We start from the raw sequence: 15,651 nt of genomic DNA, 5'->3' as shown, positions 1-15,651 counted from the left end.
CTTTTTATAGAACTTGGCCAACCTTGGTCTTTAGTGTAGACCTGTGCTAGGCCGTATGAGTTAGGATACCAGTCTGTTGGCTCTTACAGGAACCAAACTAAGCGTCTTAAACGTTACCAGGTTTATTTCTCCCCGGTACAGTTTAAGAAGCCAGCAGTCCACAGCCGGTACGTTGGCTCTGTCATCCTTAACGGAGCGCTTCATCTCCAGGTCGACTCCTTAACCAGTGGGAAGGGGACATGGAGCAGAAGGGGCTTCAGCCTCCCTCCCTCTTGCCCCAGAAGCAGCAAACCTTGTGGCCAGTGAGCTGAACCTAGCACTGGCCACATAAAGCACTGGCGGGGGCGGAGGTGGGGGCTGGGAGGGACTGGGAAATGGTTTCGAGAAGGGCAGCGACGTGCCCAGCTCAAACGCTGCAGCTCCACCATTAAGACAGCTTTCTGGACAGGGGCATGGTGCTTTGGAAATAAGAGAACAAAGGGTCAGTTCTTCCCCAGAAGGGTGGACTGTGAAAAGCCTCATCTTAGCGAAAGGAATGGTTGATTTTCACCTTGACAGACAAGGCTCCTGGAATGACAGTGTCCTGGAAATTGCAGGAGCCATTTGAACGAAGATGAGACTCTTGAACATGGCCAGTTTAGTTGTTCTCCACTGTGGCTGTGCTACCGCCATCTAGCGGGTGGGGGCCAGAAGTGCTGCCGGAATTCTACAGTGTGCAGGCAGGTACTTTGAGAATTATCAGGCCCTAAACGCAAGGGTGGACTTAGAGAGAGACGCGCAGCAGCTAGATTAATAGTGTTTTATTGGAGTAACACAGAGCATGATGGGCGTACTGAAAACATGATGGGGCTTGGCGAGGCCCTGTCCTTGGCGGATATACCAAGTGAGGGGTGCGGACCGATTGCTCCTTTAACAGACGTGCACTTGGGCCCCTTCTCTGGGTCCGAGGCTACTCCTCCAGTTCTGAGTCTCCTAGCCAGTGAAAAGTAGGAGAGGGGAGTGGGGCCTCACTGCATCTCTGTGACCCAGAAGTAGTGTCCCTTGCTGTTAGTGACATAGTGAAATCCAACTAATGGTGGCTTTTAACACCAACACACCTCCATCCTGCAACCTGGCCCCAGTTAAGTGCGGCGTCTGACGCACGGGTTGTGGGACTCGGGCTCCTACTTTGTTGTTGAGACACCCCAACGATGCAGCCGACCCTGGCGGTACAGTCTGTGATGACATACTGCAGACCTCAAAGACACACCCTACATGTTAACACATGTCACGTGGGCTAACGAAGCCTTGAATCTGCGTGGCCAAGTGCGCAGCTACAAAGAGAAGGTTCTCTTACCAAGGAAGAAGACTGACGTAGGCTACAGGGTGTCCCCGAGCTGGCTGCGGGTGGGAGGCAGGGTGGCCACGTGTGTGTGTGTGCACGCGTGACCCATGTTTGGTTCGCAGGCTGGTGCTTAGTCCACTGAGCCACACCAGCCAGGGCTAGGTGATATTTATGTTTTAAATCCTCACCTGAGGATATGTTGATTGGTTTTTAGAGAGAGAGAGAAAGAAGCACCCATTAGTTGCTGGCTCAGACCTTCAGCCTAGGTGTGTTTCCTACCTGGGGGTCAAACCTGCAACCTTTTTGCTGTAGGGGATGCTCCAGTCAGTTGAGCCACCCAGCCAGGGCCTGGCGGTGACCGTTGAAGACTTGAGTTTCACCCTGACCCTTGTGGCTCAACTGGACGTCATCCCACAAAGCAAAAGGTCACTAGTTTGATCCCTGGTCAGAGCATCTGCCTGGGTTGCCAGGGGCAACTGATCAATGTTTCTGTCCCTCTCTTCCTCTCTTTCTCTAAAAGTAAATAAATAACATCTTAATTAATTAATTAATAAACTGGAGCCCACATCTTTGCCAAATAAGTAGAACAGTGGTTCTCAACCCACTATTTTGTTTTATCTGTAGTTGCAACATTAGCCATCCGAAATTTTAAAGTATTTATTCTCTTAAAAATAACAGTAACCCGCTCTGTTCCGAACCAGGAAGTGGCATTGTTCGTACCTTTGCACGTGTCTCGTGTCCTGTTTACTAGTTGGGTGCGTGCTCACAGCCGCTCCTGTCCACAGTCCACAGTTCTGTCATTTTGGCTGATGCCTGGGAAGAGCATCTGGTCTCACGTACAGGGTGGACAAAAGCAGGTTCACAGCCGTGGGTGCGGAAACACGGAGTTCATTCTTGTGCCCCACCCTGTGTATTATTGGAGGTGGAAGGCTGTGTGGATAGTTCTCAGACAATTATTATTTTGTGGTACTGTGTCCCAACACAGCAGGTGGTAGTTTCTTGACGAGGAGTTGCTAAGTAGAATCTGCAGCCGCAGATACGTAAACGTTTCAGACGGTGAAGTTAGAATCCACGGGTCTGTTTTCCACGTTGAGTGCACTTACTCAAGCTCAGTTTCTGACCTACCGTGCAAAGTGCCATGCGCTGGTCATTTGGAAAATGCTGGTTTACCAACTTAGGTGATTCTTCCAAATGCTGCTGTACCACAGGGAAAAAATCTCTTCTGTTAATATTACCAATCTCATTTTAAAGAAAAACCCCAAACTAAGAACCAGGAGGCTGCAAGCAGGTCTGTGTTTTGCAGCCCTGCCGTTCACATTCAGAGCTCACATGTCACCATTGCAGTATTGGCCACTCTCCTTGAAGTGACAGCCTCCCGTAGCTGATTCTGCCGAATCAGATCTGGGAAAAACCACAGTTTGTCCGTTGTCCCTGTCAAAAGGGCGCCACCTGGGTACAGGTCGTCTCGTTCTCAGACGACCAGTGGGTTGCAGCAGAAGCCGCTTCTGCGAACGTCCCATCTCCACACACGGGACGTTGAGAAGGCTTGTTTGGGGGAGAGATCGAATCAGATGGTGAGACTGGCCCCCCTTGTGCGTCCCTGGGAGGCGGGGCTGTGAAGCCCTGAGGGCTGAGGTACCAGCATGCCCGCCCGTCCTTGCTCCTGCGTCACTGAAGTTGTCCATGATGGACAAGACAAAGCCTGTCGTGGTGGGAGCGTGACAATAACTTTGACCGCAGACTCTCCCCGAAGCGTCTCAAGTACTCCCAGACTGCACCTGGAGGACCGGAGAGGTCGGGTGCCACAGGCCGAGATGCAGACTTGCTCCCGGCTTTCTGTGTGGGGCGTGGGAAAATCAGTCCTTGGACTGGGATTCGGTCTTTTTATTACCCATGTTCTAAAGTCATGGGGGGGGAGCGTATGTGTGTGTATACATATACAGATATACTTATATCTTAAATGCAAGGCTTTTTTCCTAGCTGGGGGAAAAAATTAAACTTGCAAATATACAAGAGAAACAGGAGGAGGAGGAGGAGCAGGGTGGAAAAGGCTTCATTTCTGGTTTTCCCCCAGGTAAAATCTTAAGCAAGAAAATAGAGAAAAATCAATGTGTAAATAGTAAAATATCTCTGAATAGGTTTAAAAACGGCATTCATTTTCTCGTAACTTTATGCATTGAATATATATTGCTCTTCCTTTCCAATTTTTAAGCCATCCCACTTGAAGGTGGCTGCGTGGTGTTGTTTGAAAGCCAGCCGTACCAGGACGAGGGTTTCCGCCACCTTTCCTTCCGTACCCTGATCCCAGCCACCTTCTGGAGAGTAAAATCCATCTGGAAGAGAAAAGGGGGCACAAAAGTGCCCAGACACCCTGGGCAGCAAGACCTTTGCTTTATCAGAAACTAAAACACCGTGAAGCTGTAACGCAAACAGTGCGAGTAGCGGCCACAAGGAACAAACACGGAACAGATTCCAGAAACAGACCTGCGTGTGTGAACGTAAGGCCGCAGCTGGGGTTGGAGGAGGCGCGGCGCCCTGACCAAGGTCATTGCCTCTCCCCTCGTCATTCACCAATTCCAAGGGTAGGAAGGAAGTCAGAGGCAGACGTCCTCTAACGTATTAGGAATGGAGGGCATGTGTGTGGTATTTATTAGTAGACAGTTAAAACCACAAAGACAGACCAGTGTGACTGAAGTTAAAACTTACAACAAGACACCAAGTTCAGACAAGTGCCCCACAAGAAGAAATCTGCCACGTAGGGCAGAGTGACTCTTCAGCCCACATACATACTCCTACACATATGTATATGTGTTGTGTATCACACTCCTACCTGACCCAAGATGACCCAGTGGGAAGGAATATCAGTGCCAGTACTCACGTGAAGAGCCTGTGCATGATAGAGTGAAATGCAGCATAACACTTTTTTTTTTTTTGCTGGGGGGGGGGTCAGGTGGGCTGTATTAACACAGTGTCAGGACGCCATGTGTCACCTGGCACTCTGTTTGACCATCGCCACACCCCGCCTCCCCACCTCCCAACTCAGAGTGTGGTCATGGGGAGAAGCTTGATGGAGCACTCGTGTGCGTAAGGCCACTTGCGAAAGAATTCGAGGGTTCTCTCCAGGCCCCTGGCTGTCCCCTTATTTACTGTTAATTGTTCGAGTCTATTTCTTTTGAATTTTCTGCTTTCTGTCTTCCCACTTGACCTTCAGTGCCTTGGTCTCCATGTCTGGGTTGAGGAATAGCAGGAAGAGCAAGCCATCCTTCTCTTAGTCTTTAAGAGGAATGTTCTAGCGTCACCGTCTTTTATCAGGAAGGGTGCCTGAACGGCGGATGTCTTGCTCCTTTAAGATGGCCCTGTGGGATTTATCTAGCCTCCCGAAGGGGATCGGCTTGCATGTTTGTATTTTTAATGTCACTGTTTAACTTCACTTGGCATCAATTTCCAAGGTAATCTCACACCAAGTGAGTTGAGGCTTTTTTCCCCCCAATCTTTCTGTTATTAAACAGTGATGGAATGTGGAAGCATTTTGAGAAAATTGATAGAACTCACCCACAGTCCTCGCTGCAATTGTGACTTTTTTCAGAGGCCAGTGGGGTGCAGATTAGGCTGTGACGAGGGCTCTGCTCATCCCCAGTGAGCCCCCGCCCGCAGGTCTGCCACAGCTTTGTGCCTGAGGGTGGGACAGCCTCTGTCTGGAATCAGGAACATGCCAGAGAAAGGCATTCTTGACCTTTTGTCTGCTGCGGACTCCGGGCAGCTTTATCAAGCATACGGACCCCTCCCAGAATGTTTTTTAAATGTGGTAAAGTCACCTTAGAAACATCTCAGTGCAGTTGCTGTCGAAGTGTTAAATGTGTGGTATTTCAATACACTGAGCCCTGGCGACCCGAAGTGTGGCAAAGACCAGAGAGGTCAGCCTCCCCTGGGAGGGTGTTCAAGATGCAGGTTCTCAGGCCCCGCCCAGAAACCCTGTTCTCCTCTCCATTTTTACAAGTTCAGCCTGAGAAATAGGGAGATGCTGGTTCAAGGGCACAAACTTCCAGTTACAGGATGAGTCAGTTCCAGGGATCCGAGGTGCAGCGTGGCGTCTGTAGTTAACAAGACCATATTGTGTGTTACCTACGTGACAGTTGCTAAAAGAGTAGATCTGAAATGTTCTCACCACCAGAGAAGTAATTATCGGAGGCGATGGAGGTGTTAACCACAGTCAGGTGAATTGTTTCTCCATGTGCTCAGACACGGAATCACCACGTTGTCTACCTTGAACTTGCAGTGTTACCTATCAACAGTATCTCAACGCTGGGGGCGGGAGTCTGTGTTTCAGCGCCACCCTGCCCACCAGCACCCGGTTGGGGTGCACGGGGGTAGCACTGAGAAGCCCCACATGCAGCGTTAGGACCTTGGGGCTGGTCTGCTGGTGCCCTTCCTTGCCGGAGGGCTGTAGTGAACACGAATGACCCTTTGAGAACTGGGCAAAGTGCAGCGTCATGGACGTTCGTGGCTCCTGTCTGTTCACGAGGGTCTCTGGTTCCGCCATCGGTGTGGTCTGTTGGCTGCATTCCAAACAGGAGGGAATGCTGCAGCTTTTAGCAACAGAAATGTCACCGTGTCCCGTGCCGGGTCTTTGATGTCCAGTTTACCTGCAAGTCCCACATGAAGAACCCCTGATCTGGAGTGTCACGGTCATCTCGGGCAGGAGGAGTGAGTGCGGCAGGTGATGCACTGGACTCGCAGTGACTCGTGGGTTTTGCTCGTGGGTCAGTGGGCTGAGTGTGTCACACGGCCGAGCCTGCGCTCCCTCGGACAGGGAGGCACGGCCCTCGACGCACGGCCCTCGGGGAGGAAGGGTGGCAAACGCTTCAGCCCTGAGCAGCTTGCTTTGGGTGCCCTCCAGTCTAGCGACTTTTCAGATGGTCCTTACCCGTCTCACTTGGTGACTTAATATTTTCCTGGATCGCCATCCACTTTATTGAGTCTCCTGGACTTACTGGGGTGACGTTCTACTAAACAGTTGTGGTTGACTGTGTCCCGGGTCCCCTTTCTCTCGGCCATGTCTCTGTCCTCAGCCAGGTGCAACTTGACGCCCCTCCCTCCACAGGGTCCCTGTAGACTGGACTCTCACCACGGGGGTGTCTAGTGGGAAGTGGGCAAGGCTGCTGCCGCAGTGCACAGGACCGTCCCCAGCAGAGAATTGCCTGGCCCCGGGTGACAACCCCGCTCCAGTGGGACCTTCCCTCTCTGAGCAGGCTGCCCCTTTTCACAACCGCTTTCGGTTTTGTTGACCAAGTGCTGCAATCGCCACTGATTGCTCCTGGCGCACTTGCTTTCAGTCTCACATCAAAAAACGAATGTAAGCCCATACGCTTGCTTCTTAAAAGCAGCAGGCTGTCTGCTCACGTGCGTGCTCTTCTTGTGCCCGCCTGTAGGGGGCTTGTGATCGGGTGTGGGTTCCGGACCGGAAGCTGTTTTACAGTATGTCCTGCAACTTTCAAGCTGACTTTTCTGAAAACCTTCTGTGAGACCAGTTAGATTCATAATAGTTTGAGTCCCGTCTACTGTGTGAGTTTTGTCTCTTTACCAAGAAATTTCTAGTGGCTTCCATTCACGATTCTTATTTTGCCTGCCAACATTATTAAGGTTCCTGCTTTCTTGCAGCATTTTTCCAGGATATGTTTTCTATTATTTTGCACCCTTTGTCATTTGTTACATAGGTATCCTAAGTATGTTGAGATGACTTTGAAATTTTTAACAGAAATCGAATCCACCTATGTCTGTTGTGCTTAGACTTAGTTTGATTTCTACCTCCTTTTGGGTGCTGTTTTGCTGTTTTTAATGTCGGTTCTCTCGTGGTCTGGAAGCAGTACTTCCGCTTCATTACTTCCTCATATCCCACTTTTTATCTACTTCCTTTTTTTTTCTGTTGTCTGACGTCAACTGACTTTGCTTTTCCCGCTGAATGCTGGTTCGCGTGCAGGGCTCTTTAAATGATTCTTGCAGAACTTTACAGATTGAGTTCCCGTCTTGCCTCCGTCCCGTGTGGTCTGAGGAGCCGTGTGCTGGCCTGAGCTGCCTCCTGTCCGAAATCTCTGAGAACTTATCATTCGGGCTTCTGAACTGGGCCTCCCGCCTCCAGATGAGACACTTGAAGACCCTCAGTGGTCTTCAGTGCTGAGAACTCATCACTTGCTCTGTCCTCTCCTATACAATCAGAACTAGCTTTCACATCTTAAATTCTCTTGTACTTTTCCTTTGTCCTTTTGGGCAGCCTTCTGGAAGAGTCTTTAGCTCCATCTTCTAAGGTTTTCCTTTTTTTTTTTTTAACGTCCTTTCTTCTAGTCATCTAACTACATGTTTTATTTTGACAGAGGAGAGTGAAAATTATCATGGGAATGAAAACTGCTTTTATAACTAAAAGTTCTTGATTTGGGCATGTCCCCCCAAAAAGTTGCTGAGACAGCACGGTGTAGCTGCTTCACACACAGGCACTGGAGCCGAGATGCCTCGTTCAGCCCCCACCTTCAGCCATGTCTGTGACCTTGAGCAACTCAATGGAGGCACGTCTTCCTGGCTCTGGCTTGCCCGAGTGTTTGGTCCCTGGGCGGAGTCACTTACACTCTGACCCGCCCAGTCTGAGGGGTTGTAGGGGAGGAAAGGGACACTCTATTAGGTAAAGATGTTCTGGGCATGGGGTTCTCTGCCTTCCAGGGTGTCTCGAGCTACTCGGGGCCTTTACGGCATTTCTCTAAGCCCCCTCTTTCCTACTAGCTGGGGGCGCATGGAGGCTGTGGGAGAGTGGTAATGACCGCCAAGTGCAGGTCGGTACAGGGAAGGGAGGGTCCTCCTGACCTTGCTTTATGTGGTCCCTCAACTAGTGAGCCAGAAAGCTGTTCTGAGACCCCGAGACCTGCCACTTCTGATCCTGAATACTGTCTGACCACTCCCATTTTCCCAAACGGGATTGGTTCAGCCTGTGATTTTTCTCCCCCGGTCTGGCTTTTATCAAATCTCTCCCTTGGGATTCTTCATAATTTCTGACCCGTCGGTGAATGGCCGCCGTTTGGCCTCCGCTGTGATTATGTAGCTTTCAGTGTCTCTCTGTCTGGGCGTTTGGGCAGCAGGAAGAGGCAGCCCGTATGCGCACCCAGGGTGCCATTTCTGTCGGATCGCTCTGCGGCCATCCTCTAGAGTAACCCGTAAAAACCCTGCCTCTCTCATGTGTTCCAAGGAGACAAACCCCACAAGTGCGAGTTCTGCGACAAGTGCTTCAGCCGGAAGGACAACCTGACCATGCACATGCGGTGCCACACCAGCGTGAAGCCCCACAAGTGCCACCTGTGTGACTACGCCGCCGTGGACAGCAGCAGCCTCAAGAAGCACCTGCGGATCCACTCGGACGAGCGGCCGTACCAGTGCCAGCTGTGCCCCTACGCCAGCCGCAACTCCAGCCAGCTCACCGTGCACCTGCGCTCCCACACAGGTGAGGCCCCGACCCCGAGACCACGGGGCCCGGCGTGGTCTCCAGGGTCCCCACCTTCATGTACATGGTGGTTAAGAAATTTGATGTCTCCGTGGTGGCCGTGAAGCTGGTGGATTTGTTCGTGTGCCGGGGCAGTGGTTTGTAGTAAAACGTGAAGATCGACAGCAGGTTTTTGAACTTGACTGCGTAGAGCAACTGCGTAGAGCACAGCGGGGGGGTGAGCAGACAGCGCAGCAGCCGAGAAGCAGAGCGGTGTCTTGAGGGACCCGGTGCGTAAAGTGGGTGTTTCAGTCGTTTCGCTTGAACGCCGACTGCATAGCTATTAGCTCAGAAACACGCAGTGAAATCAGCTGAGCATTACTGCAGATCATGAACTTCTAGTTCTAGAAATCAGACTTTGCAAAGAGCTTTTCCATCCCTTCTTTGTGAGGAGGCGCCATTGAAGTAATGATCAGTCGATGGGCAGGCCCAGCCAACCCACTGTGGTACGGAAAAACGGGGTGGGAGGCTCGGAAGGAGGTCGATGAGGATTTTCAGTGGCTTTGTGGAAGAGGGCCAGCAGACAGAACTATGCTGGCGTCTAAAACTGAGTCAAGAAAACTGCCCCGACAGACAAATGGGAGCCAGTCGGGCCGGCCAGCCTCTGATTGGCCCTGAGAGTTCTGGGCTCGGAACTGGCGCGTGGTCTGCCGGGGCCGCAGAGCTTGGAGAAGCTGAGGCCTGTTGGCAGAGTGGCCCAGGCTTCCAAGCAGGTAGAATCTGTGGCCCCTGTGTGTCTAATCCTCATACCAGTCCACTCTTCCTAAACGAACTGTGAACTATGGATTATGTATCATTTGTAGAAAAACGATGGCAGAAAAAGCGCCAAGTCTGACAAGTAACTGCTCCTGGAGCCAACGAGTATTCGGGTGGTAGGCGAGAATTTTTCCGTTCTAAGTGGTATCTGTCTACCCACTGGCAAGAATGTCACAACCCAGAGGAGTTCTGGGAAAGGTAGCAAGAACAAGGAGGTGTGAATGAAAACTAGGATTGCTGGCTATAAAGTTAAAAAGGTTTCAGGTATCAGGGGAAAAAATTGAGTTGGAGAACTGAAAAATAAGCTGGATGTCTGATTGCTGACTAGTTCTAGGAGCAGAAGAAAGTACACGTGAGAAAATGAAGTGAGAAAAGGAATCTTGTAATTCTAAGGGGCTATGGGCGTGGTAGGGCTCCCACGGTGCCAAGCAGAGCCAAGGCGGTGGCTGGAGCAAGCTGTACCTGAGAGGACTCCTCAGTATTAGTGGCTTCTAGGGGACCATGGAACAGTGCCTTCAAAGTTGGAAAATCATTTTGAATGTAGAATTTTATGCCCAGCCAGATTATTTCTAGTATGAACGCAGAATAGACACAGGTCTGTGCAAGGACTCAGGTTTTTCTCTAAGCTACCATTCTAGTGGAAGGGACTAGAAGCCCAACTCTAGCAAAAGAAGGGAGAAAACTTTTGACATGATGTGTGGATACGTGAGGACAGCGAACTGGGATTGCAATAATGGGAAGTGTCAGGGTGATACTGGCGTAGGAGGTTAAGAGAAAAGAATGAGCAAATCAGAAATTCGGGAAGTAAATGCTTACAGAGTTAAGAGACTGGACAAGTAAAAATCATCATGAGATTCCTTTTTTCTCAAGAAACGCAATCTAGTCAAGGAGTGTGCAGGATATAATGGGACCCGAAACAAGCATGTAGGAAAAGAGGATCCATGTTGACCTTGGTGCTAGTAGCAACACCGTCAGCTGGCCCAGGTGTGGCAGTGACCCTGAAAGAGGAGGGACACAATCCTGGCGCAGTAGTTGGCTCTGATGGACATCACATACCCAGTTGTTTCACTACAGCGTTGATGGGAGCAGAACTCTGGCCCGTGGTTGAGTTGGCTTCATTATATGCCACTCCACCTCAAGTCAAAGAACCCACTGACGTTAAGAGAGACCTTAGTGGAGCTTGACTCTCATGTTGCAAACAACTAGTTAAAGCCTGAGAAGTCAGGGGTTGGAATGCAGGTGTTACTGAACTGAAATGTAAAAATGAAGCTGTTTTCTGACCAGAGGAGGGAATCCTCTGAACTAACTGCCTGAGCTGGTGGACTAAGAGCGGTGAGGCTGTCACTCAGTTTAGTAGGTAATTCGGGGAGAGTGAGATCACAGGGGCTGTGATGCGGGGAGAGCGGTGCAGGGGCTGTTGGGGGAGGGGCCGGGATGCACGTGTAGAGTGAATAGTCTCATCTTGGCCTATGGTCACTGCCCATGACGTTTATAAAGTAACAACCTCTAAAAGACCTGAAAACCTTTCCCAAGGCTTCCAGGGGTGCGGAGGAGGCTCTGGCTTTTCAACATTTGTCCCCTGTGGCCATGAATTTTGTTACTTTTACAAATACAATTCAGTCTTGTGGTTGTAAAACTGAAACTTTCACTAGTAACACAAGCCAGTTACCCGATGTAATTAGCTTAAACACTGGAGGAAGCATGTTTCGAAATCTGAGCTGGATTTGGAACAGTTGTTTGTAACATTGTAGGCACCTCGTTCTTCCACATTCAGTTTTGGGGGTGTCAGGTTCAATGAGAGCTTAGAATCGAAACTCAAGTGACCCTGGTGAAGAGTATGGACTTGGATGCCACGATGCCTGGGTTCACATCCCTGCTATTTAGATCAGTAACTTGACCTCTGAGCCTCAGTTATTCCCTCTGTAAAACAGGGGGGCTGTACCCCGACTCACAGGACTCTCACGAGCATTCAGCGAGCTAATACCGTACCTGGGAAGTGGTGTTACTAGGAGGCTAACAGGGAGCTGGAGTCAGAAGACCCCACTCTTCCCTTGCGGCCGAGTGTCCTGACGCATGTTTGGGGGGAGCTCTCTGTTGCCTGCCTGCTCTAATGGAAACACACCTTCCATTGCTAGGGGACACCCCCTTCCAGTGCTGGCTCTGTAGCGCCAAGTTCAAAATCAGCTCGGACTTGAAAAGGCACATGATCGTGCACTCGGGGGAGAAGCCTTTCAAGTGCGAGTTCTGCGACGTCCGCTGCACCATGAAGGCCAACCTCAAGTCCCACGTCCGCATCAAGCACACCTTCAAGTGCCTGCACTGCGCCTTCCAGGGCCGGGACCGGGCGGACCTCCTGGAGCACAGCCGGCTGCACCGGGCCGACCACCCTGAGAAGTGTCCCGAGTGCAGCTACTCCTGCTCCAGCGCGGCCGCCCTGCGCGTGCACAGCCGGGTGCACTGCACCGACCGCCCCTTCAAGTGCGACTTCTGCAGCTTCGACACCAAGCGGCCCAGCAGCCTGGCCAAACACATTGACAAGGTACACAGGGACGAGGCCAAGACAGAGAACCGGGTCCCGCAGGGCAGGGAAGGGCCCCGAGACAGCAGCTCTCCGCACGTGGCCACAATAGTGACGCAGAGGGCCTTCCGCTGTGAGACCTGCGGGGCCGCCTTCGTCAGGGACGACTCTCTGAGATGCCACATGAAGCAGCACAGTGACCATGGTGAGAACAAGAACTCGGACTTGGTCACCTTCCCGCCTGAAAGCGGCGCGTCGGGGCAGCTGGGTGCCCTGGTCTCCACGGGGCAGCTGGACACCTCCCTGGAGCCCGGCCAGTGCCTCTGATTTGTGCAGAGAGGCTGGCGAACCCTCTGGAATTCCAGACAAATGCTGCTGCCTGGCCCTTTGGGTGAGACCATCAAGCCGGACTTGTAGTCACCAGCTCAGGGCGTGGCTGCCTGCACCGCATAGGCCTCCAGAGGCCATGGCTGCAGCCACTGTGGTGTGAGGGCAGACGCCACAGCAGCGCTACGGATGCTGTCTCCCCCCCGAGAGTCCCCCGAGCACCAGCTGTCCCGAATGGGGGTCCGCTGAGCACCGCTCACCCCAGTGGGGACAGCTTCTTCAGGACAGACTGCAGCGCCAAGCCCGGTCCCCCTCTGATGCAGTTGTTTGACTGGTCAGGCCTCGCAGGCACTGAAGCACAACTGATCTGTACAGTGGGGAAGGCTGGGATGGCCTGGGCCCTGGGCAAGGTCTAGTTCTAACCTGGGTGGCAGTTGGGAGAATGTTCGCCTTACACGTTTTTGTGGGGTCCCTTTTATCGGTTGTCTTGTAACAAAAAGGCAAACTCATCTGCAGAAGAATGTAAGCGGAATACTCCCGTTTCTCCCAGAGACAGGGTGTGGTGTGTTCCTCTCCATCCCTGCCCTGCCCCCGCCCCCCTGATGATAACAGCAGGCAGGACTTCTTGTCTCAGTGCTGCGACCGGAAATGCAGTTTGACCTGTAGGTGGCAGCAGAGATCAAACTAACACAAGCTCAGCCTGTGCCTTTTGAAATCAAGGTGTGTACTTGTAACTTGTATTCCTAAAGGACAGACTAGGGCCCAGCCCGCCCGGGGGTTGGTTCTGGACAGGCACTGTGTGGGACAGCCTGAGACCAGCATCCCTCACCACAGGAAGCACATGGTGTCTACTGAACCAACAAGTGAAAATCCAAACCTCTTGTCCGTGTACATTTGGCCTGACCTAGGAGGCTGTGGGGTGTCAGTGGCTTTATAACTGGGCCAGACTTGCTTTGTTTGTTCTCCTTTGGCATCTTTTCAAATACAGTCTCTGTTTAATACAAATTTGCATGTGCCCTTCATCAAGCGTAAAATCTGTGCTCTTAAAAGAGATTAATAAATAGATCCGCTGGTTTTGGTAAGCTGGGATAAAGGAGGTGAAAACACACTTTTACAGACTGTGTGCCAGGGAGTGTCTCATGAATAGCGAGAGGTGCGCAGCGTCATTTGTCACGCATTTTGCTGTTTGTAAAAATCTGATGCCGTTGAAGTCTGCCGTGCGGCAGGCAGTCCACCCTGTCAAGTCCCTTGGTCGTGAGGAGGGCACCCCCTACCATGGCGGCATTAACCACTGCTTTGCTTCGGAACTGTGTTTCCGACGGCTCCGAAATGTCTGTGGGCACTGGGGGCAGGCGCGTTGTACAGGTTCTGTGGTTGCCTTTCTGCTGCTTGCCCTGCGCCTTATCGACACATCTGTTCCAATGGCAGGGGGCTCGTTGACCTTTCAAGTGGGAACTGGGAGATCAGAATAGTGTAAACACTCCTCACACCTCTGCTGTCACAGCTCTCTGGACAGGCAGGAAGGACGTCAGCCTTCTCAGAAGGCTTCTTGTAACAGCTGTGTGGACTCCTGGGGTCGTCCCTGTACCCCAGTGTCACCTAGTAAGTTAGGGTCCCCAGGGTGCAGGGTCAGTAAAGAGTTCTGGACCAGACGGTATCTGAGGCACTGCGGGCCTCTGAAGTTTCTCTGGTGACTGAACTCGGTGCTGTTAGCACAGAGGCAGCCATACGTAGGTGAAAAGAAAGAACTCACAAGTCCGTGTTCCAGTGAAACGTTACAAGATAACTCGGGAAGTGGGAGAGCAACCTGGCTAATCCTGCTGGGGTGAGACTGGAAAGAGGCAGGTGACCGCCGAGGAGACTGGGGAACGGCCAGTGATGGCTACGGGGCTGCTGGCAGGTGCAGACCAGGTAAGCAGAGCCCCTCTCCCCACCTGTCGGTGGGGTTGACGTGGATCGGAAAGGGGAAACTGATGGATGAGTGCGTCACAGTTTGATGTCACTCGCACTGGGGCATGGGTGAACTTTTTCAGGAAAGGGCCAGGTGGCAAATACTCGGGGCTTTGCTGGCCTCGGTCTGTGCCGAAACCGCTCGCCTCTTCACCTGTGCTGTTGGAGCACATTCGCTTCACTCTGCCACGGTAACCAAAGCAGCCATAGACAATAGTTAAACAGATGGGTATATCAGTGTGCTAATAAAACTTTATTGACAAAAAGTGGGCTGTGATGTGTAGGGCCGTGGTCAACTGACCTGGAGCCGGACTGTTGGGGTGCGAGCAGCAGGGGCGATTGGCCGTGGGTTGAGTGCCCGGAGCAGTGTGAGCAGTGCTGTTTCCTGCACTGCCTTCCAGGGAGGTGCTGCTTCCTGCAGCAGATGGTGCGTTCCACGTGGGCACCAGACAAACTGGGGCCTTTGGAGCCTGATTCAGACTCGCTACCAACTCTGCAGTGGAGAGTCAAACATCAAAGTGACATCCTCTTGCCTCTGCTCAAGGTGTCTTGCTGCTTGCTGAATACTATAAAACGCAAAGTTTTTATTTGTCCCTACAGTCAATGTCTTCCGGAAAGAAAAGGGATGAGCCCTGGCCATGGCTCAGTTGGCTAGAACGTCATCTTGCCACCACCACAGGGTTGAGGGTTTGATCCCCAGTCAGGGCTCACACAAGAGTCAACCAATGAGCCCATGAATGCCTGGGACAACAAACTGACGTTGATCGCTCTCTCTCTTTCTCTCTCTCTCTCAAATTGAAGAAAAAACCATTTTTAAACTAGTTCATAAACCCAGAATTCTATACCCATTGAAGATATTAAAGCATGAGCCCCAATACCGTTGCCATGGCGACATGTCCTTCGGGGTATTGTGCTGAGAACCTGACCTGTGTTACTCATCTCCCCCGGGGTGGGGGGGGCACCCAGGGCTGGGACTAGGAGGTGAGTGAGGCATTCGCTCAGGGCACCAAAAACTCAGTAACCGAGGAATAAAGTTTCAATACGGTATTTATTTTTAGATGGGAAGGGAGGGAGAAAGGGGAGAAACACTGATTGGCTGCCTCCTGCACTTTGGGGAATGGGGCTCAAAACCCAGGCATGTGCCCTGACCAGGAATTGAACCGGTGACCTTTTGGTCCGCAGGCCAGCGCTCAGTCCACTGAGCCACTCCCAGGTCAGGCACTTTGTTTTTGCGAACAGATTTTTTTAGAAGTTGGC

The 15,651-nt window shown here is 51.7% G+C and overlaps 1 protein-coding gene across 2 annotated transcripts in view; it reads left to right on the top strand.

The window, feature by feature from the left end:
• ZFP64 (ZFP64 zinc finger protein) overlaps positions 1 to 13,443 on the top strand; it is a 64,950-nt gene extending 51,507 nt beyond the window's left edge. For both annotated transcript variants that reach the window (XM_037133665.2, XM_037133666.2), the window contains 2 exons: positions 8,553 to 8,804; positions 11,735 to 13,443. In XM_037133665.2, coding sequence (XP_036989560.2) covers positions 8,553 to 8,804; positions 11,735 to 12,444 — 962 coding nt within the window. In that variant the 3' untranslated portion in view covers positions 12,445 to 13,443. The remainder of the gene's footprint in view (positions 1 to 8,552; positions 8,805 to 11,734) is intronic.
• Positions 13,444 to 15,651: the final 2,208 nt, after the last annotated feature.

Source organism: Artibeus jamaicensis, unplaced genomic scaffold (assembly GCF_021234435.1).
Source record: "Artibeus jamaicensis isolate MK-2021 breed Jamaican fruit bat unplaced genomic scaffold, CSHL_Jam_final contig_685, whole genome shotgun sequence".
In the NCBI taxonomy this organism is placed as follows: domain Eukaryota; kingdom Metazoa; phylum Chordata; class Mammalia; order Chiroptera; family Phyllostomidae; genus Artibeus; species Artibeus jamaicensis.
This window is presented reverse-complemented; position numbering and strand designations above follow the sequence as displayed.